The sequence below is a fragment of the Mangifera indica genome, chromosome 4 (assembly GCF_011075055.1).
Source record: "Mangifera indica cultivar Alphonso chromosome 4, CATAS_Mindica_2.1, whole genome shotgun sequence".
Classification (NCBI taxonomy): domain Eukaryota; kingdom Viridiplantae; phylum Streptophyta; class Magnoliopsida; order Sapindales; family Anacardiaceae; genus Mangifera; species Mangifera indica.
Window position 1 is genome coordinate 14,230,921 of NC_058140.1, and position 24,101 is coordinate 14,255,021.

The window sequence follows — 24,101 nt, forward strand, 5'->3', positions numbered from 1 at the left end:
GAAGGAAACCAGTCAAGCTATATGCAATTCAATGAAGTCACTTATCAAAAAAGGAAAAAAACGCAATGAAGTCGAAAGTCGCAACTTTTATTTAAACTCAACCATGAAGCCAAAAGCAATGATGATATTCCAAGAGGAACCACATTCTTCCGCCAGAACATTAAATCAAAAATGATGTCCATTTTTTTTTCCCCCAAACATAGAACTAAAAGTCTCATTGTTCATCAAAAGCCAAATTGCTACATTATAATGGCTGCCTGTGTTTCTAAACGACAAAGTCACCAACACCTCAGCTAAAGCCCAGCTACAATCAACCGGTGGTTGAATTATAACACCATCACATTGAGCAAGAGAAGAAAAATTGTTGTTACCAGTTAGAAGGAATTTATCAGCATCATTTTGAACTTCAGTCTACTTCTCATAAAATTTTGTTAATAGTTTACTCTTCTATGGCCTCAAAATAATGCGCAGGCACTTCAGCGGGGGAAGATAGCATTGCTACACACTTAAACTGTGGCCAAAACAACATTCAATTTCTGGTCAGATTATAATAGCAAATAAGTAATCTGGTGTTTAAATGCTCTTAAGTAATCTGTTATTACATTGGCACTGTTGGTAAGTCCATGTCCATTTATAGACTAGAATTATTTAAAAACTAAAATCATTATTCACCAGATCAAGAAAGAAAATTAAGTAGAATACCTTGTGCTGCATGTATTTCTCTCTCACTGCTGGCAGAGGCTTTTCCCTTCTATTCAAATGCAAGTCATGAATGACAAGGACACATTCCTTCAAGTCGGTTGGTTTATAACCAGAAACGCATTGCAATGCCAAGTTCTGCTAGATAATATATTACAAGAATACACTTTCACTCAATTATGGGAACATTTTTTCATAATTTTTAAACCCAGATGATTTTTTAACACAAATGATTACTGGTTTACCATCCATGCATAGATACCAAGCAAATTATTCAAGTAGCTGTTCTTTTTACATTTACTTCATGCCAGCTGTAGTTCTTAACCTGCTTTAATCCCCCATTCAATTCAGTCATTAAATTTTTTAAGCAATTCAAACAACTTTGCCTTTGGCATTAGCGTCCAAACATTTTTTACTATACTCCCAATTGATCAAATTACTAACAGTGCCAAATATTGATGAATATAATAAACTAGTTCATTGTTCTCTCACAGAAGAACGACTAAAATTCTTGAGGATAATTAAAACATATTTCTCACCCAAGGATGTATCTCTGGTTGGATTGTGAATCTTGAAAGAAAAATAGCTGATGCAGCAATTAATGAAGGCAAGTATCGCAGACAACTATAATCTAACAAACTTAGCTCCGCAAGATAACAGCACAAGAATTCAAATCGTAAATCTGGCTTCTGTGGAGCAATTATAGCATTAGTCACAAGACTTGCTACTGAAAGGAAAAGAAAAATGAGACAAGAATAAACACTAAGACAGAAGAGTGTTTACTTTGCAATTCTGTTGAGTAGTCCTCATCAATACTCTGCAGTTCCGACATGAAATATGTCATAGTTGCAATAATTATTAGGCAAAAATCCCGGCAATTTCCACCAGAATATGACAATAATATCAGAAGCCAAAAAAACAAATAGTACATTCTGGTACTAATCTCACCTAAGAAAACTCTTCGTTGTGGGAGTACTCACTTCAAAGTTCAGATATTTGAGTACTTCTTCCTCCATATCAACCACCTGCAGAAGCACCCCAAAACCATCTTAAAGCTTTAAACTGAAATCTAATAGGATCACTTAACATAACACACAGGAAAAGACATTCAATTTGGTTGCCAACAACAGCTGCACAAAAATGAGCTCACTCAAAAACAATAACCTGAACTCAATGGACAAATTACAAATTTTCGATGATTTAGGGAGCTCTTACCTTTGATTACAACAGAGGCAAAACATGATAAGTAAAATGGAAAAAAGGAAAAGACCTAAGAATCCTGATACTAAACCAAAATCCCCTACACAATTAGTTACAAACGCATTTTGACAAGCACTGGTTGCGATAGGTCAGGTGGACCAACCCTATTATTAGATAAGAACATATTCTAACCGATTTCTAAAAAATATAAATTTGTATTAAATTCCAACTGTAGTGATAAATACTAACATAATAGAAGTAAGCGGATCAATAAAATGTCCAAACTCTAAAGAAAAATCATTATTGATTGTCCATACCATACATATTGATAGATATAACTTCACAAACATCCTCTATCAACGGGAAGTTTTTGTTTTGATTCATCAATCTTCCTAGAAGGTACCAACAAAAATAGAGTGGTAGGGATAGAAAAAGAAATCAATTCATAATCTTTGACTTTTGACATGGACCCATCTCACCATCTGAATCAGCAAGTTCGTTGGATAACTCTTGAATAAACTAATACTACATTAATAATCAAAACCGTGTCATATAAAAACAAAATTCTTTTTATATTAATATGAAGCATACTTGGGAAATCACTTCCATTTATTTTGTATTTTAATTTTTCTTTTTTATTGTATCTAATACATTTTCTCTTTCGAATAAAGAGTGAACTTATAACTTAGAATACACTTTCTTTTCTTTAGAATACCCTTTCTTTACTTTTTTTTTCTTTTTGACTTTAGATTGGTTACTTCTATTATTTTTAACTCAGTAGCTTCAGTAATAGATACACTCCCACAACATTTCAGTTGAGAATAAAAAAGTTATGTCACTATCAGTTGAAAAAATCAAATCTCAATCAAATAAAGAAAGAGATTGATGTAAACCTCTTCCTTTGTGTAGGTATTATCTGTTACATAGCAAAAGTCTTCAACATGTGGAGGACTGATCTCTTCATACTTCCTGCACCACCAAATGGTTAATTAGTCATCGTTTCAAGAAATTATCACCAAATATAAAATAAAGATTAAGGTCTTCATGTGTACATACGAAGCAATAAGCATGCAACAAACTCCAAGAAGCTGTAGTTTGTTCCTGGTGAGAACTCGGTAAGAGAGGAATCTGTCAACATATGCTACAGCAAGATAAAGTGTGTCAGATACAAGCCTATATTCTTCTGCAACTTCAACCAACCAATCCACTAGAACTTCTCGCATTTTCACCGAAATATCAGTCTGAATTTTTTCCATATAATTGTGGAATGGCCTCCTCTTGTCCTCAATCTGAATGGCCAATCATCATTATCACAAAATGTAAGTATCAGGGGCCCAGAATACATTGCTCCAAATCATGTTAAGAAGGGTAAAACTGAAATAGTTGCTGGGATGGAAATGACAGTATATTATCTGGTCATATTTTACCATTTTCTATTTACAAAAGAGAAGAGGTCACACTTAACATCCATACATATACCACTGCCCAAAATACATTGCTTTAACTTATGACCACAAGTGTGAAACCGAGTTTTATTATTGAGATCAAGAAAACATGTGTATCATATCATCTACTTCTTATGTTTTGTAGCAATCTTGATTTGTTTTCTTGTTTCCATTTCTCCACTCAGAGCGGGAGTGTTTGCGGACCTCAAAAGAGTGAAATCCAGAAATAGATCTTCCAAATCAAATTGATAAACCAAAAATTCTATGCACAGCATTTCAGAGAACAGTTTCCAAATCAAAAATCAAGTTGGACACCACCAATCTAAAAATTATTATATAAACAACAAGCCCGTCCTTATAAAATTATAACAAATTCTAAATCTAAATGAATATTAAGTAGCATCAGAAACAAAAAAAAAAAAGAAAAAAAAATGGTAGTCCTTTTAATGAATTAATGTGTATCTAAGTGTATATTTAAGAATCCTACCCTCGAAAGTCAACAAGATATATCTGAGATTACATCAATGCTATCTCTTTTTTTTTTTTTGTATCTTCAAGATCTTCTTCAGGAATCGCATGGACATAATCCTAGAAAGAATAGCTCATATAGAAAATACAGAAACCAAAATTACATAGGCCTAAAATCAAATGACAGAGAAACTAAAAGAACTCTAATAAAAGAGGATTTCGAATGAAAAAAGAAAACTTGTTACACCAGACTATCAGGGAAATTTTATTTTCAATAAGGCAACAACTAATTACGTCTATACCTCCAAGGATCGAAGATGCTCATAGATAGAAGAAGAATAACCACATTTCTGGGATGCACTCGAACTCTCACCAATGTCCTGATCATTTTCCTTCTTCAATCTATTATTACGATTCCGACTCGTCAACTGGGATGGGATATCTTTCCTGTGTTTCTTTTTTAATGGTCGTTTAGGGCTGTGAGTATTGTTAACATCGGAGGTCTGAGACTGTGCGGATACAGTATTGGAGAAGTTGGTAATTTCACCCAGCACCACTCGCTTTCTGGAAGCAGAGAGCATGTTGTGCTCCTGATCATTATTGAGATCTCCCATGACTGATGTTAAGTTGTGTTCTGTATTTGTCATGCTTAGGTTATAAAGAAAATAAAGCCATCTTCTCTAATTAAAACCACTCTTGCCTGCCGCCATTCTCCATTCAAATCTGCTCTCGAGGCCTTTTGAGATGCCAAGATTAGAACTGTGCCAACAAATCAATTATATAAATTTATTGGAGGGATATTAATTCAAAATCATATAATTATATAATAATACGTATCAAATATGTATTTATTATACTTAAAATATATATATAATTTCGTTAAACTTATTTTAACAAACTGAAGTAAAAAGTTTGTTATTTGATGATATAATTACATACTTTTTCTTTTACTTAAAAGTCATTTAATCAAATATTATCACTCTAATTTGTATAAATAAGTTTATACAAATTGTTTTTGCATGTATTACTTAAGATGCAAAATGCTTAGTATTCAAAGCATGCGATGGCTCGTGTTGAGTTTGGCAAAAGAGATCGTCTAACTGAATCTACTATAACAATGAGGTATTACAAATTATAGTACATAAAATACTTCGATCTATACAAGAAAAAATATTGTAAATGATTCAACATATAACAACGCTAATGTACTACAATAGATTTCACCGAAACTCACACAAGATTGGAAAAAACTAAAGAGTTTTCTCATTGTATAGTAAACCCTAACAAAAAAGAAAAATTGATGAACAGTCAAATAGAATTCTCTTAATTAACCTTAGTTTAAGTATAAAAGGTTGATAAAAATCCAATTATCAAAAAGACTATTTCACCCCTGCTTTGAAAGAGTTGTATTAGTTGGATTAGTCAATTTATATTGTAAGTTGTACTAGTTACCATTTAGGGTGCGTTTGGTTGGCGGAAAGATAAATTACTTTGGTAATCTATCTTTTATTCCCTTGTTTGGTTTGTCAGTAATAAAAGATTATAGTAATCTTTTATTACCAATGCTGACGTGGCAGGTAATATAGGTGGTAATCTGATTACCACCTTTACCTTAGGTATTTAAAGATTACTGGGGTAATCTTAAGTTTATTATAGAAAAATTATTATTTATTAATTTTTTGAGATAAAAATAAATTTATTTTTAATTAATATGACAAATAATATAAAAAATATTTAAAAATAATTATATTCAAGAGCATTTAAATAAAATAATTCACTAGTAATCTTTTATTACATTTAATCAAACACAATAATTATTTATACCTATCAAATTTTATCAAACATAGTAATCATTTATACCCAGTAATCTTCTAAGTAATCTATCTTCAAGGTAATCTTTCTATTTTAGTAATCAAACATTACCCAAACCAAACGTCCCCTTAAGATATTTAAAACCACACTAATGAACTGAATCAAACATAAACTCTACTGTAAAATAACCTAAATAACACTTCAAAAAAACTAAGAGGGAAACTAAATAAGCAAAAAGGGAGACTTTAGAATTGTGTTGTGTATGTGAAAAATAAGAGGAAAAACCTTTTTTTCTTATTATTACAAAGTAGACAATACATTAAATAATATAATGAATTACACTTTAGGTGATCTCTTTAAGAGTACCCTGTATTACTCCATTTAAAATCCCAACACATAAAAATCATTAAAAGCTTTTGTTTAACTTTATTCATACAGGTCTCATTGTTTCATTAAATCATTAGAATTGATTAAGGATAGTCCTTATAATGATTTAAGTCTTTATAATTAAGTTGTCTCTTTGAACTTATATCCTGAGATCTCTAATTAAATAGGTTGAGTTTCCATTATATCAACTTCTTTGTTTACAGGATTTACTAAATTAACTTTTGACTTCGCATAGTTAATAGTGAAACCTTAGTTGAGAGTAATTACCCAATGGCATTATATCAAATGTGTATGTCTAAACTTACCATTATACATATTGCTATATGCTCTTCCAATTGTAGATTGATTCACAATGAATGCAAATTGTTGGTATCAACTTCAACCACTTTGGACTATCCTCTAAGAATTGGGATACCCATTCAACCTTTTGACCACATTTATCCAAAGCAATAAACTCAACTTACACAGTGGATTTAACTATAACATTTTATTCAGAGGATTTCTAAAATATAATTGCACCTTCTAGTGTAAACACATCCGCTAGTAGATTTTTGAGTCTCTCATACGATATATCCAGTTTACATCACTATATCCTTCTACTCTAACTGGATATATAGTATAGTTCAGTTTGTAACTATGCGTATACAATAAATAAATAAATTTTCTTATTATTGTTTTCCAATGAATAACTCTGGAATTACTCATATATCTTAGTTTATTAATCATATAAATTATATCTGACATTATACAACTCATTAAATACATTAAACTTCTTATAATTCTCAATTACTCTATTTGAGAAATATTTTTTCATTTACTCTTCTATAGGTGTTGGCTAATATCTAATGATGATCTTCTCGTACTAAAATTGTTTTTATTAAACTTTTTAAAAATTTTGTTTACGTAATGCGATTGACTCAAAATGAGTCCATCTTATGTTCATAAAGTTTTTATTCCCAATATTACATTGACTAAACTCAACTTTGATGCAAATCTTAAATTCAACATATCTTTAGTAAATTTGATCATCTTATTGTCATTACAAACAATGAGTATGTTATCAAGGTAAAAGACATAAAATTATATAACTATTATTAGTCTCTTTGGGATAGATGTATTGTCACATTCGGTTATTTTGAAGTCACTTGTCATCATTGCATTTTTTAATTTTACATGTCATTGTTTTGGCGCTTGCTTTAATATATTTAAACACTTGATTAGCTTACAAGCTTTCTTTTCTTACCCGTGGGCAGAGAAACCTTAAGGTTATTTCATTTAGATTTCTTCTTTCAAATCTTCATTAAAGAAATTGTATAAACATCCATTTGATGTACTTCAAGATTTCATAGAGATGCACAAGAAAATTTCAATTTTATTAGATGATAAATTGAATGGTAGAAGAGCACAAACATCATTTTTCTTCTCATAATTGTCATAAAAATAAAGTAAAATTAAACCATTGGATCATCAAATTGCACTGGATTGTTTGTAATATGACCCAAGTTATAGGTGCGATCAACGATTTAACAAGATAACACATCTTTAGAGAATTACACTTAGAAAGGTGTGATTCTGATCAAAGTCACACAAAACATTTGCAATTCAAACGACATATGACCGTTTTGAATAATACTACTCTAATGCAATTCCAATAACTTTGGTGACTGAAACATTTTTGTCTAGTGTGACTTCGACAATCGGAATCACACACTTGGCAAGTGTGATTTCAACGATTTTGGCACAATCACATACTAAAAGATGCAACCTGATTGGAGCTCCAATCTAATAGGATCGCACCTTAAGTGTGATCCAAATCGTTGGAACACATCAAGAGATGGTCAAAATCACACCTGAAAGATGCAATTTAATCCAAGTTTGCATATTTTCAACTTTCAGATACGGCCAAGTCACTAGTTAGATGCAAAATTGTAATCTAAAACAGTGAAATATTTAATAATAATTTGATAATTTAATTGTTAGACGCTGCATCAAGACAATTTTCCATTTATGTAGCTGAGTTTTGAATGAAAATTTGTGGTTTTAGAATTCAATTGGTGGAATCTTATGATTTTTCACAAACCTAAGATGGTAAAATATAATTTACTAAGTTTATTTAACAGGTAAAGATTGCAACCTACGAGTACCTATCGCCGCTTAAATATATTAAGGCATCAAACATGGCGCTTCATTCTGTCAATATGAACATAAAATGAACAAATAAATTTAAGCTCCGGGTTCTGTTCCTAGTTTCTACTATCTAGCATTAAAGTAATACCTTATGGAACCGTAACAGAATTGCCACTTCTAAATATAAATTTTTGTAAGATCTAAATGCCGTGCTACAATTTGCAGCAACCCTGTGGTCATCCACGCTGCCTAATCTGTAAGTATCAATTAATCATTTGCTACACCTCAACCAAAACCCAAAGAATAACACTGTAAAATTCGTCAGCCTCACTACTCTTCAAGGTTCATGGAAACAGACTTCACAAGCACTGTGTCCATGGCTCAGATGAGCAGGTGGTTCATGGTTCAAAGTTTTGAATACATCCAATAACCACATAAAGCATGCTTTCTGAAAACAAAACTTTGAAATTGAGTATGAGCCAGATTGATTAAGCGCAGTTTCATATAGCATCCTGGCAATAGGTTAAGCAACTTACCTGAAGGAGGAAAACCCAAAGAATCTATTAAAAGTACAGAACGACAATTCCTTTAATCTTGGGATCACCTTTGTGATAGCAGGTAGCCTTCAATACAATGCCATCTGCTCATCTCATATGATATTGCTATTGAATGAGACCAATGGTCTTAATTGTTAACCTAGGTAGATGAAACAGTTGTTTTCTCAAACAACGGTTTTCCTTCTTGTCCGGCTCCGGCCACTTGTCTGTGTTTCTTGAGCTTCTGGTGAATCAGATGGGACATCTGATGCCTGATGACCCAATATCCCCTTTCTCATTCTATTTCTAGATTTTGGGGCTGTAGACTTTTTTCGATAACTTTCCCGAGTCAACAATTTGCTATTCATTATATCCTCCCTGATACATACCGTATCATGAACTGCCTTAGATGATTCCTTATCTTCAGCTCCATTGCCAGCAGAAACTCTTCTGCCTCGTTTATTGTTCGACTGAGAAGTGAAGGTGCTCTTTTCTGAAGCACTTATTCCCAGTTTAGCATCCATAGATGATGAGTGGTTGAAACTCCAGCGAGCATTCTCAAACCATTTGCTAACCTGAGAAAGGAAAACAACATCAAATACATGAAAACTTCAATGTTCACTATATTATTCAAACTTCCTAAATGCGACAATGTTTGTTAAAGCAATGAGATAATTTACTACCTGCAAAAAAGTAATTCCAAGCTCTTTTGCTAAAGTTTCTTTTGTTGTTCGGTCAGGATAGTGATTTTCTTTAAAGGACTTGTACAGTCTCTGCAAAGCAAGCAAACAAATCTTCAAATTAGCTCTACCTCTGTCATGTGAGAGCATATGGATGAAAGCAAGAGTGAGAGACTCAATCTGGAAATGCGAAGGAATGAAGTTGCAATTGAAAATCAAATTGATTATCCTTTCCAATGAGTTACAACCCAGCACAACAGTGTTTTTTTTTTTTTTAAAATAAACTATCTGTAAATTAGCCCCAGAAGAGAGACAGATAGAGAAAGAGAGAATTCAAACAAGTTAGACAGCATAAGATTATGCGTGCGTCATCACAAATCCCAATTACTTAAGAGATTATTTCTATGCATTTCCAATTTCTATTTTCCCGTTTGAATTGAACTAAAATCCTTGTTTAGATGAGGAAGTATATATCCAGTTTGATGTTAATTCCCCATTAGTTAGGATTCTCACTGCTGTAAGGGCAGCACTCGCTTGTTTCATGATTTTGACATGTTATGATTGAAAAGTGAATGGTAAAATAAATTCTCTTTGAAATTCTTTCTGTGTTTCTCCTCCCCTTCTGAGTTATCTCCCTTCATTTCATCACAAAGCAAATACCAGTTCAATGATCAAATTCTAGCACAGACATTAAGTACAAATGCAGAAGTATCTAGAGTGCTGCAATCTTGGCACTACTGAACTTAACCAAAAATTATAACTTAAGTAACCTCACAAGAACTAAAATTTATAACAAAATGGGAAAGGATGATTAAAAATAAATAAATTTGGCATCAAAAGGAATATATGTTTCTAATCCTTAAAATAAGCCAAGGAAAATACACAAGTATATTACGCATTAGGATAAATTGAGATTTAAAATGACAAGAATTAATAAAACAATAGAAGACATTCAAGCAGATTAAACACCCAGCTATATGTATTATGCCTGCATAAGAGTAATATTTTGGGTTAATTAAAAAACAATTAAGACTATAAGAGAGAGTGAGAGAGAAATTACCCTAATAGATACCTGTAATGACTTTTATTATTATTTAGAAAATGGATACATTTTATTAATACAATTAGATTTCCAAAAAGGTGAACAAGTCGTCACATAAACTAGGAACAACTTGCAGGAGTACAAAACAGACATTGACCAATGTTTATTAAACAGCTCTAAGAAAAATACAAACAAGAAGCCAAATTTTGCACTAAATTTAGGGAATTGATTGAGTGACATGAAGGAAACATAGAGTGCAACAAAGTTCTGAAATAAATCAGAATGCTAATAGGCCACTAGATCAGTAGCTGCTATTGATGCTATTTCTAGTTCAATTATGCTTTTTGGTTCTACATGATCTTAGTAAGTTTCTGCTTTTTCCCCCTCAAGCTATTGGGAGAATCTACTAAAGCTTCAGCACCTCCATACATATTGCAACAAGACAATTACTGGCATCTCAACAAAATTGAATATTATAAGCTACCATGATCCATGTCAAAGAAGAGAAAACCAATAAAATATCCCAATATCAAATTAAAGGAGTAAACACATACAAAAACCCTATTACCTGAGTCACATTTTCTCCCAGTCTTCTATATGATGACCTCTCAGCTTTACCACTAGAACTAGGTGTAGAGGAACCTTCATGTGATTTAGCTGGTAATTTATTTGTATTTTCAGAGTTCAAATTTTGACGAGTTTTTCTGTCAGGACATTGTACAGTCTCTTTTTGGTTTCGTTTTATTCCTCTTTTTTGCTTTCCACTCCTAGGGATGGGAGCATTTCCATTTGGAGAGATTGGAGAACCTCTCCAGTTTTCTTCGACCTTTTTCTTGGCCCATAATCATCAGTCCAATCTTCATCATCACTTGAATCAGAAGAAACATTTCCATATGTTTCCTTACAAAATCAGAAATCGTAAACAAAGATTAGAAAACCGACGAGATAATTGAAATAAACAAATGGGATGAGGTTGACAAAAACACATTGAAATCTGAAACACCGTAATTTGAAACTGATAAGATCTTGTGAATTAATATATTTTAAGCATCAAGTCATACAAAATTAGCACAATTTTATGACAACATAAATTATGCATTGACAAAATATATATTCTACACAACATGCAATTAAATATATTTAAACACGGTAATGTTTGATTCTATAAGATTACAACAAAGTAGATCAGTATTATCATTGATGTCTTATACAATGCATATGATATATCAGCTATGCATCGAACTTCAAAAGACTATCACACAGAAATTTCAGAGAATCCATACAGGATTTATTCAATAGTTGAAGTTTTAAACCACCATTAAGTGATCAAGACTAGTCCACACAACATGCATGAATATGCAGTCAGAGGTTCAGGCTTCCCTAATGGTAAAATACAATATGACCAAAGGAATAACAGAGACAATGGTATAGATTCCTTATAGATCTTTCAAGAAGCAAAATAAATTATACAAAAACAGTTTTTTTGTTTGTGCAACCACAAATAACATAGCTAATATAAATTTTTGAATGCATGAAAAGTGATTAAAATATTCATCAGGATAGAGGTAAGATGGGAAAAAGGAGGTTTATTTTGACAAGAAAAATTGCATCCATACTTCCCATTCAGTAGGTGAAAGACCCTTTGGCATGGAAACTGAACAGGAAAGCTAAAATAGGACAATAATGCTAGAAGCAGTGCGTACAATTACTGAAAAGTACCAGAAGATGCATGTCTACTATAATATCCAGAAAGGAAAAACAGCAAGTGCATGAAGGAGAAGAAAATCAAGACATCAAAATGGTAATTTGCAGTGACACTCACATCATATAACTTTTTGTAGTCCAACCTCTCAATTCTTCTTTTTTCACAAGCATGTGCTAAACCATCTTGCTGCGCTTCTAATATGGATAACAGCTCATTATTTAAAGACTTTTTGTTTCCACCACATTTTGATATCTGCCCATTCGAATCTTTGAAAGGACTAACAGATGTAGCACCTTCATCATTTCCAGAAGACCTGTTATCTTCAATAACGGCAGCAAGATCCTCAGAATCAGATGAAAAATCAGAACTAGAACTTTGCTGTCTAATTTTCTCATCGTGGACTGGAGCCTCTGGATCATAGTCATCATCCTCTGAATCATCAGAAGGAAACCCCAGGTACCCATTATTAGCTAAGGGTTCCAATTCATCAGATGCAGAAGCAAAGTCAGATTCATCAGAACTTGATTCATCTCCTTGATCCATCTCATCAGTTCGTAGTTCATTAGGATCATAATCAGTATCATCAGAATCATCTGAAGGAAATGCAAAGTTGGGATCTTGATTATGTCCAGCTGTAGCTGCTTCAGGAAAAACCTTCTGCACATAATATTGTAGCAAGATGAGGAATGGGGAAGTCGCTAAAATTAGTATTTAACCAATACAGTTGAGACAGAAGGTTTTGACATAGACCTCCCAGTTGTCAGTGATAAAAAGATTGGTTCCTTGTGACTCATTGACAAAGTCAATGCAGTCAACTTTGCAATCACATCCAGGGCACAACCAACCCTCATCATCAGGAGGAACTATAAGCCAAAAAAAAAAACACATAAATTGACAAGAAAGAAATAACCCAAGGATATCTGTTATCAAGTAGGTAACAAGGACATTACCATCTTCTTCTAACAAAGGTGGTTCCAGGCAGAATTGGTGGAATCCGCGATCACAAGCACCATCACATAGTATGATATCATTATTGCTAGACAAGTCTTTGGACCCACATTTTGCACAGAATATCTGCCATAAAAGCATTTCACATGTAAGCATTTAAAACCGCTACATACAAATTGTTTATATCCAAAATATAAACTTCATCAGTGAACACTGCATGTAATATTCGAGGATAAAAGTTCTCCTACATCTTCACTGTCAATCTGTCCATCAGAATCAAACAAAGATTCTGGAAACTGCCCTTCAGCACAAAGTGAATCAAGACGTTGAAATAAATCTCTAATTTTCAATTTTCGTCGAAGAATTTCAGATGTGGCTCGTTGAAGTTCCTTCTCTGGCTTTAATTTTTCAACACTGCAATGTTACATAAATAGAACACTAAGCGACAATATTATATATAAAACCTAGTTCTTGCACTATATTTATACTTATCAAAGCACTAAAGACAGAATGCAACATTACACACAAGCATTACATCTCTAGAGTGACACAAGCAAATGCTTATTATTATCTTCATTTTCCAAAGAGATGAATGCAGGAAAACGTGAATCTGAATAGTCATGTCAAATAGGGGTGGATTCGAGCCTAGCTGAGCTGAACCCAAACAAGGGACGACTTGAGCTCAACTCGAATCTATAATACCTAGCTCAAGTTCGAACTCAAGCTTGTTTGAGCTGATACACAATGCTGCCGGATGGCTATCGGTGAGGTAAACAATGCTGCCAACGAGTGAACAATGTTGCTAGCAAGGTAAACAGAGTCACTGGACAACCAAACGTCTGAATGTGGATTTGAGCTCGAGCAGACTCTACTCGAATCCACCCCTAATGTCAATACACTTATAATTCTCCCTATTTCCTCTTCAAAGCCAAAGAAAGCATCAAAATACAGGAGAAGAATTAATCCACTAACAACAGAGATTAAGGTTCAAGATAAATACATTTGAGAGACACCAACATTATGACATTTTTAAACAAAATTACCACAAATATATATAAGACAAGTAGAATTATGATGCACTTACTTCAATCCTTTCCAGCCTTCCCCAGAATATGCAGAGATCAGACTTTGCTCATAGCTAATTCGATTCAATAAATATCTTAGATGTTTCCTGATTCTTGAATATTCATCAGCTACTATCTTCTTCTCTATTCTCTTCCGCTTTATTTTTTTTCCTCCACTAGACTTAACATCAGGCCAGTTGTTGCTTGGCCGACGAGCTTTGGGTTTCTCTTGTGAACTTGAGTGAAGAACTCTATTATTGCGTCTTAAAGATCTTAACATATATTTTTTCTTGAATGATTTTGAAGCTTTTTTTCCCTTGCGGCCCAAGCAAATAGAGTTATTTACCACATCTTTAGGCGGTGTCTCTGAATGAAAAAAATTTTTAACCATGTCATCACAAGATGGCTCCAAATGTTCAGCAGCAGGAATCTTTATATGATCATCAGGTTGTTTTAAATGTTCAATAGAAGAACTTTGGTTCATAAGTTCACAACTAGCTTTATAAATCACTTCTGATTGTTCACAACTTTTGATTCCAGCGGTCAGCTCCAGTGCCTTTTCTGATGTAGGTTGTTGAGAATATGAATTTTCCCCAGTCTGAATACTCATGTTCACACCTTTAGTGTGACAAATCTTGGTGCTGTCCTCCATGAGTAGTTGCCGAGTTTCATTGACAGCGCCATTAATTATTATGGCATCAGTGTCTGCTGGCTCATTTAGCATGATTCCAGAAGCAAGCTGGTGTTTCTGTTCCAATGGTCCACCACATATAGATTCAGGATTGAAATCACCACACTCATATCCCAGATCAAACTCAAGTGTCTGTTTGGTACCAGTCTGACTACTCTTGCTCACATCTTCCGCAGCTGGTTGCAAGTTTTCATTATCAACAGGACTACAAATGACAGTGTTGGTTTCTTTGAGTTCCTTACGTATGATTTCAGAACCTAAATGAGGCTCAACTTCTAATTGTTCGCTGCATATGCATTCAGCAGCAGATTCATTCTTCTGCTCTGACAGAATTTGCTGAGAGCATGAAACTTTATTTATTTCACTACTACTGCTCATATCTCCAGAAAATTTCTCATTCATATGAATGTTGGTTACTGAAGTACTAATCTCTTGAGGCTTACTTAGCAATCCTTCGGAATTAGGGTAATCTTGTAGTTTAGGCAGTTCACTATGTGCACATTCAGCAGCAAATTTGTTCATCTGCTCAGATGTAATTTGTGTAGCGCATGAATCATTTCCATCTGCTCACTCACTTGTTATAGGGAAAACCCCATGTGCTCAGCCTTCGACATGACAAATAGAAGGCTAATGATGGTATGTATTAGCACTTCTATGTGAATGGTGTTTTACTATGATACTTATGAGACATTCAATTTAAAGAACAAATAAAAGAATATCAATGTTGACCAGATTAAAAATTTGACCAAAGTATTTGCAACCAAAAATGTGAAACATACCAATCAAAAACCAACTTTTTCTTCAAAATTGGCAGTGGAAGAACAAAACTCACCCATTAAAGAGAGAATAGATTCAAAATCAACATTCACCTGCAGCAGGTATTACATATTAAAAAGCAAGTTAATGAAAGTAACATATGAACAAAGAATCAAAAGGCAAACTAATTAATTAATCTATTGACAAACCAGGCAAAATAAGTAAAATAGCTACTTGTACACATTGGTAAGCAACAAACTACCAAATAAACAACAATGTCATTCAAACTTAATAAACATAGCCTGGAAGATAAGTATACTAGACAGGATAAAAAAGGGACAATTGAATAGATTCAAATCATCATATATTCTTCAAGTTAATACCCCGACAACATGTGCCTAAAACATAATCAGCATCTTATTTCACACCAAATTCTAACCGAGAACTACCTCAAAATGGATGCATAGTGAAAAATCCATGTTAAGGAACACTGCTTCTGTTCATGCAAACACATGCCAACAGGAAAACAAAAATATATACATGAGACAACAGTTTTCAAAAGAAACTACGAAGAAAGAAGGCGTTCTACATGCCTTATAAAACAAAGACCACATAAATGGAACATGACCATACCAATCTGGAATCAATACACCTTTTTTTTTTTTTTAAGATACTGTTCATTGATAACTAAATCAGCACTTCATTCATACAGCCATCCCAAGGGTATGGAATGCCCAACTTTAGGAGAGCTCCCACTTACAATAAAGAGGCGTTTGGTTTGGGTAATGTTTTATTACCAAAATAGAAAAATTACCTTGAAGATAGATTACTTAAAAGATTACTGAGTACAAATGATTACTATGTTTGATAAAATTTGATAGGTATAAATAATTATTGTATTTGGTTAAAGGTAATAAAAGATTACTAGTAAATTATTTTACTTAAATACCCTTGAATATAATTATTTTTAAATATTTTTTATATTATTTCTCATATTAATTAAAATAATAATAATTTTTATCTTAAAAAATTAATAAATAATAATATAATTATAATAAAATCAAAATTAACTTAGTAATCTTTAAATACCTAAAATGAACATGTTAATAGAAGATTACTATAATCTTTTATTATTGACAAACCAAACAAAACAAGTGAATAAAAGATAGATTACCAAGTTAATCTTAAAAAACTGAAACCAAACGCCCTAAGGGTCAACATTTTGCAGAAGTATTAGAGAACAATATAACCTAACAAGCGACACAAAAATAAATAAATTAAAATAACACATAACATACAACATAGCATTATTACCGCAAACTGTGAAAGAGAAGGGAAAAAAAAAACCCTTCCTAAGCTCCATGGAAGTAGAAATGCACACATCCTATACTCATAACTGCTCTTCAGCCGCAGATGTATTTTATGGCAACATTACTATCATCAGTTGAAACTTATAAATTTCACTATCACACTACATCTACAACAAAGCATGGAATTAAAAACAACTAGCTCATATTCTTTAACTTCCTTTTTCTTTATCCTTCTATTAATCGTTCAGAAAAAATTAACCGAATTAAAATGAGAAACGTTTCGCTAAGAAAAAATGACTGACCTGAGCTTTGTTCTTGAATCTTGTAGTTTCACAGAACATTAAGAAAGAAAATTTTGAGAGAAAGAAGTAGGAGTGTTTATTGAGCACCGATGAAGATTTATTAAATTTAGAAGAAAAAAGCAGTTACTTCTGTAGAGAAGCCTCTAAATCTGGGCCACCGTCGAGGATTCGCAGAAAGAGAGAGCGTGTGTCAGGGGTTTGAGTTCTGCTACTCTACGCTTTGGGCGTATCGTATCGAATTATTAATGGGCCTGGCCCTGGGCCTGGGTAATCCGTTTGTGCCAACACTTTTGTTTCTTTCTGTTTGCCTTGTTAGTTAGTTACTGTGGGTGTTTATGAAAACTACTAATTTACATCAGTAAAACTTCAAATAAATTAAAATCTACTTATTTAGGGTAAGTATCAACGTTTTCTTTTTCGTCCTTCATAATATTTTTTTTTATGACACTATTTTATAAATTGAAAAAAAAATAAAAATATAGAGTATAAAACACTATTTCATAAAAGCATTAGAATAAAAATGTGGAAGAGATCAAATCAGCCATAACCTAAAAAATTTGGTGCAACTTGCGTCGGTCTAATAAGGGAAAAAGTAGGTTGTGCCCCAACCCATAGGATAAGGCTTATGTGCTGACCTGCCAAAAATTATTAAAAATTACAAATAATAAAAATTAATTAAGTATCAATTAAAAATTATAATCTAGTGGGCAGCACACAAAGGCCTATAGGGCCATGGCCTTGGAGGCTTTGGGTCATGCCCCGAGCCCTAAGCCTTTACTCTGTTAGTATGGCACGAAAACCCACTAGATAATCAGTCATATCGAGATTGATTTGATATAAACTAATTTATCGTCACTTCTAAACTAAATACATAATATGAAAAAAAAAAACTAATAAGTTATTATGTGACTCTCCAATCAAAATTTCTCAATATTAATTTTTTTAATGGTTATATTCGAATATCACAATATTTCAATCATAATTATTAATATTAATAATACAATACGATATATATAATTTGATAAGATATGATATGATGAATGTATTTACAACATATATCGTATAATGTGATATATATTACTGTTATAAATTAATACATTTTTTTTAAATAATAATTATATGATAATGATTTATTTGAGAAATTATAGAATTTCAATTATCAAAAGTATTTATGATATTTTGTAAGGTATTTAATTATTTTCAAAAAGACAAATTCTATAATATTATATCAAAAAAAAAAAATACATACACAGATTCTATAGTATTATATAAAAAAAATAATACCTACGCAATACCTAATTTGATTATCATGTTTTCAAGATAATTAATATTAAGACGGCTCTGGTATGATTTATTTGAGAGGAACTTATAGAAGAATAACTTTAAATAAGTATTTTCGTCAGTCAATAAACCCAACCCAACTCAGGAAATTTTCCAACTTGGATCAAAATTGGGCCGGTCAGTTAACGCATCCCGAATGGTCAACAATGGTGTAACTGGGACATGCACAGACGTTATTTTTCACCCGACCCAGAAAAAGTCAGAACCAATTGGTTTGATTTTAACCTTTTTAAAATTGTAGGTTTGAGTGGAAACTAAATGTGGAGTTGTTTATTATATTATAGTGTAAATAAATTTCAGACAGTTATTATCAATATATTATACAACAATAGTTATTGTTTATTTTTGAGGAGATTATCTGATCTCTTGGTGCAATGAACAAAAAACAGTTATTTCAGATTTTATAAATGTAACAGAAATTTAAATTTAAAATTTTTCTTTTAAAAGATTTAATATTTCACTAATTTTATTAATTATTTTTTTATTACAAGTTATCTTATTTTCTTATAGAGGACTTAGGCTTATAAAGCTTATTATAATACATCTCAATATATAAAAGAAATTTTTTTACTGAACCTTTTACGACCATAATCTAAAAATAACTACAGGACACATTAAAGATGGCAACGGAGAGAGAATCTTAATCCCTAGCATGTCTTTCTTATGGAGATGATGAGGATTCTTTGTCTTCTCCCTATAAAGAAAATTTTCTTTCTATCTATATAAGAAAAAATATTCTCTTTGTATCCCCTAAATATTAAATAAATTTATTAAATAATAAAATTAAAATCAATAAACTATTTTAAATATCACAAATATCATATATTAATTATTTTAATATGCATAATAAAACTTAAATAAATTTAAAAAATATAAACAATCTAAAACTACAAAGATAGGTTATTATTTTAAGTAAATATATTAATATAAATAGATAAAGATGAGAACAGAGGTAGGAAGAGAATACATGTATTCTCATCTTCGATTGCTACAATTTTTTTTGTCTCTATATCTTTTCTTTTCTCCATTTCTATCAAAAATTCTCCTCCTAGGAGGGCTAAAATCTCTAAATTTGGGTAAAACTATTATCTATAATATATGTTACGCTTGGCATAATTAATATTAAAATCACTTATAATATGATTATATATTATTTTATATTAAATTTACAATTAGTCAATTATATGATTTTATATAAATATCCTCCCATTGTTTACATATGGTTTTAACTTTTTTACTTTACATAGTGGTCCTAAATAATTTGTAACTGTGATTCACGTTGCTCAATCACTGAAGGGAAGTCAAAGAACAAGGTGTAGGGAAGTTTCACAGCACGTCACAGAAAAGCACAAGGCCTTAGTTTACTCTTCGAGTCTTGATTGGTGAACTCGAGTCTTCGGTCAATACCACAAATTAGCTGTCAGCAAAAGCTGCTACATAATTATTTAACATTAGAATCTCACTTTTTTAATTTGTTCCAGGTGAAGTTGCAAGAACGACGGTTCCTTGATGCTTCTTGTGCAAGTGCAAAGCACTTCAATTGGAAAGAGAAGACAGTGATTGCCTAAGTCAAGGATGGACTTTTGGGATAAAAATGTGATGCAAAATATAAAACTGTGCCGTTTTCCATTTCCTTGACTCTTTCTTTTCTTAATCAATGATATGCTTACCATTTTTAAATTAATAAATAAATGTATAAATTATATATTATTATATAATTTTATTTTATTTTATTTTATTTTTTATTTAATTAACTGATGATATATATCAAATATATACTTACTTACGTATTCATAATATATTATCACTCAAATTTCTCACCATAGTTTATTAGTTAATAACAATAATCTTCCTAAGGTTTAATTAAATAACAAACATCCCCTTAGGTTTTTTAAATAAAAGAAATTTTTGTACTATTAATTTTTAGTGTTACAAAAAAACTGACACTTTAATAACTTAGTGCAAAATTATTATTTCAAAAACCTTAGGGGGTTTTTGGTAGTATATAAAACTTCATGAGGGTTTAGTATTTCAACTCTCTTCGTTTCCTTTCATCTTTCCGATTACAAAAATTTTTGTATAAGAAAAGGGTAAAATAGTATATACAATACAAGTAGAATCTCTAATGTAATTTTAAATATAAGTAAACTTTTTACAATTTTATGATTTATTTTTAATTCAATAAAAAAAATATTTTGATGAGTTATATTTACCAAACACATGCTCTTATCTTTTTTGTAATGTTAAGAATGGATTTCCTTAATAATTTTTTATAATTAGTGAGAAAATTAATTAATCATCCACGTCTAGAGCCCTAAAACTAAAAGAAGTTGCCTTGGTATGATTGTTTTTCATCTCTATTCACAAAGCCTCTCCTTCCTAATCAACCAGTAATCATATTTTCTCCATTGGTTTAATTTCTATGGTATGCTTTTCAAAAGATGTTTTATAAAATATATTTTAGATTTTTTTTTAAATAAGAATAATCCTATTCAAATTACAAAACCCGAAGAAAATTGAGAAGCCATATCTTGAGGGATACCTGCCCAATAAACTAAAAGAGTTCACCATTGAAGTTGATGTTCAAACAAGAAAGCACATTGTCAATCTAAAGAGTTGGAAGAAGTTAAAGCATTACCAAGTCGGCGCCCAATTGATAAATTGACAGATATAAAAATAACCTCTGACCAAAAACCAAATCACCTTATGATTTCGTGCTTAATCCTTAATGCTTTGTTAATTAGCAAGATGAACAAAGTTGTCCACTAAAGAAGAGATTATGACTTTGGGCACAAGCGTCTGGTTTCAATGAAACAAGGGTAAGTTGTACATTGGAGGAACACGAGCCATCTCAAAGACTGTGCTGTGGAATTTAATGAAACAATATCTCAATAATTCCTGTGCTTATACAAGTTGTACTTTGGCCGGTACGGCCCCTCAGTTTGTATCTTTGTAACAAAAAATGATCTTAATTTTGCAGAATTAAATGTTAATAATGGCAATAATCAATCTACCTAATCATCTTGGAAAAACTAGTGTGGTTCATAATGATGCCGTGGTGGGATTAGTGAACTGAGCTTAATTGCCTAATATCTTAAGACTTTTTGAAACAAAACAGGACCACCTTAATCTTTTCCATTAATTTTCGCTTGTGCCTAAATTAGTTGAATGAATACTACCGTAGACAATTGATACTCTGAAAGCGATTTATATATGTATAAAAATCTAAGTTTAATATATATTTTGCCGAAATTAATGAGAAACTTGCCGTGACACAAGTTCATGACATATTTATATTAAATCAAATCAATAAAAGAGTTTACTTTATGTTAGTCAAGAATCAACGAGTCTCTAATTTCAGTTAATAATTAAAAATAATCAAAAAGACGTAATTCATAAAACTTAAATTTTCCATAAAAACCTAACTGTGGATACCAAAACAAAGAAAGGTAACACACGTCCATCCAAACTTGATATGGAAAAAATATATATATATATATCAAAAGTCCTTGCATGCCAGTACAATGGCTCTTTAAAGCCGGCAAGAAATCTATGCTTAGCCATTGGGGCAAGTCATCCCAAAGTTTATTTAAATATTTGAATTTATAAAGGCCAAAAGACTTATTCCCGCCCAAAGTAAGCTTTTGGCCCAAACTCTTGTCTTTAATTTTGAAAACTCTATTTATCCACCTATAAATTATTGGAGTTATTAAAACTATAATATCTCAAAATTTTATCTTATTTTTCTCTTTTAAACCTTAAAAACTAATAATTCTTTCATAAACCATATTTTAAAAAATAATATTTTCTCCCCTAGAGTTTAGTTTTCAATTCTCAACAATATCTTCGATGATCTCTCTCTTTCGATATTTTCTCTTCCTCCGATGATGTCTCTCTCGACATTTCTTTCTTCTCTGGTTGGCTATTCAAGCCAAAAAATGAAGCTTTTGATCTTTTTTGACAAAGACAAGTGTTTTCATCTTCCAAAAGAAGATGAGTCATCTTTGTCTTCTTCTAGGATAATGATTGTCTTCCTAGACGAAGATGAGATCTCTCATCTTTGTCTAAGAAGACAAAGAGTTTCATCTTCCTGACAAAGCTATTCATCTTCTTGATAAAACACTTCGTCTTTTCGACAAAACACTTCATCTTTTCGATTTGAATAGTCAATCGGAGGAGAGATAAATATCAAGAGAGGGGCCATCAAAGAAAGAAGAAATGTCGGGAGGGAGAGCTACCGATGATGGTGCCAGAGATGTCACCCATAATTGAAAACTAAATCGTATGAAGAAAATTGTTAGGTTTTAGAGTTTAAGAGAGAAAAAAAAAGAAAATAAAATTCTAATTTATTTTTAATATTATAGATAAAATGATGATTTTACCCTTAAATTTAATAAACTTAACTTAACTATTTATAAGTAGATAAATAAGTTTTTTAAAATTAATGGATGAAAATTTGAAAAAATGCATTCTTTGGGTGGGAACAATCCATTGGCCATTTATAAATGGCCAAATTTGGACTAACTTTGCGTTGTTTTAGTGAAGCATTGCTCCGCAATTTCTTGTCTTTTCATTAATACCAAGTGTCAGCTCTTGCTTCAATGAAGTAGAGTTGGTAATGTACAAGTTATATCTACTAGAAGATGTACGCTGACCTCGCCACCATTGGAAGCGACTAATTTTTATGGAAGACGAAAGGGCTAATGTAATGTCGGTTGAGGACTTGAATTCTTATTATTATAAAACTATATATTATATCATTTTGATGGTTCAAGTCTAAGTTAATGACAATAATAATAATATTATTATTCGTCAATCATCACATTAACGCAAGTTAACCCCTCAGGCCCCAACCATTTGAGCCAAGTTATTATAGTGAATAATTGGACTCTTCAATTTAATATTAATTCAGTTACATCATCACTCACACTTGAATTTATATCTAAAAATTGATTAAACCCACCAATTATTTTGCTTTTCTAAGCATTACATAAAAATTTATGGTCGGCTTGGCTGACCAATAAAATGAAGTATCCAGCCTCCATCTTAATACGTTGAATATATAACTTAAAGGCAAGAAAGAAATAAACTCTGAGTCCTTAAAAATTAGGTATTGATGTTGAAATTTTCGATTTCTAAATGACATACATCTGCACTGCAAAACAAAGTAATTTCTCTTTAAAACGATCGTTTTTTTCCAGACAAGAAAGAAAGCACGCACGTGAAATTATTCTACAATTTTCAGACTAATGTGCCAGCTGCTTTCAGCCGTTAAATATTATTTCTGCTATGTTACAATTACTCATTTCTTTCTGTATTATACAGGGAACATGCTGTGGACAAAAAAGAACTGGGGCATTGCTACCAATCTGAATTAATGAAAAGTCATTTTCTGTTGAAGCTCTATTAATAAAAAGTAAATAAAGATAAATAGACAGTAATAAATATGAGGTGTCCCTTTTTTGTAGCAAGACTAAAGTGGGACTGTTGTCAATAATAATAATAATAATAACTAGCATATATTATTTACGAAAATACACAATATTTAAGTTGAAGCATGTAACATGCTTATAATATTTTTATAAGGT

At 31.7% G+C, this 24,101-nt stretch overlaps 2 protein-coding genes across 4 annotated transcripts; both read right to left on the reverse strand.

Annotated features, from left to right (window-relative positions):
- Positions 1–66: 66 nt before the first annotated feature.
- LOC123212806 (G2/mitotic-specific cyclin C13-1-like) lies at positions 67–4,570 on the reverse strand. Of its 3 annotated transcripts, none has more exons than XM_044632004.1 (8): positions 4,115–4,569; positions 2,956–3,188; positions 2,793–2,868; positions 1,648–1,724; positions 1,483–1,516; positions 1,239–1,388; positions 703–837; positions 67–511 (listed from the first exon to the last, which is right to left on the reverse strand). In XM_044632004.1, exons 1-8 carry the CDS (start codon positions 4,457–4,459, stop codon positions 440–442), a joined length of 1,122 nt encoding a protein of 373 aa, XP_044487939.1. In that variant the 5' UTR covers positions 4,460–4,569; the 3' UTR covers positions 67–439. The 3 variants fall into 3 exon arrangements, with proteins under 3 accessions (XP_044487939.1, XP_044487937.1, XP_044487940.1); XM_044632002.1 differs by having other exon boundaries at positions 703–840; XM_044632005.1 differs by lacking the exon at positions 703–837 and having other exon boundaries at positions 4,115–4,570.
- Positions 4,571–8,172: 3,602 nt separating this feature from the next.
- LOC123214124 (homeobox protein HAT3.1-like) lies at positions 8,173–17,377 on the reverse strand. Its single transcript, XM_044633860.1, is given in 10 exon segments — positions 8,173–9,249; positions 9,358–9,447; positions 10,965–11,191; positions 11,194–11,296; positions 12,219–12,758; positions 12,852–12,964; positions 13,052–13,175; positions 13,298–13,463; positions 14,134–15,673; positions 17,173–17,377. Coding segments are annotated over 9 exon segments (2,946 nt in total). The 5' UTR covers positions 15,327–15,673; positions 17,173–17,377; the 3' UTR covers positions 8,173–8,859.
- Between the last annotated feature and the right edge of the window lie 6,724 nt (positions 17,378–24,101).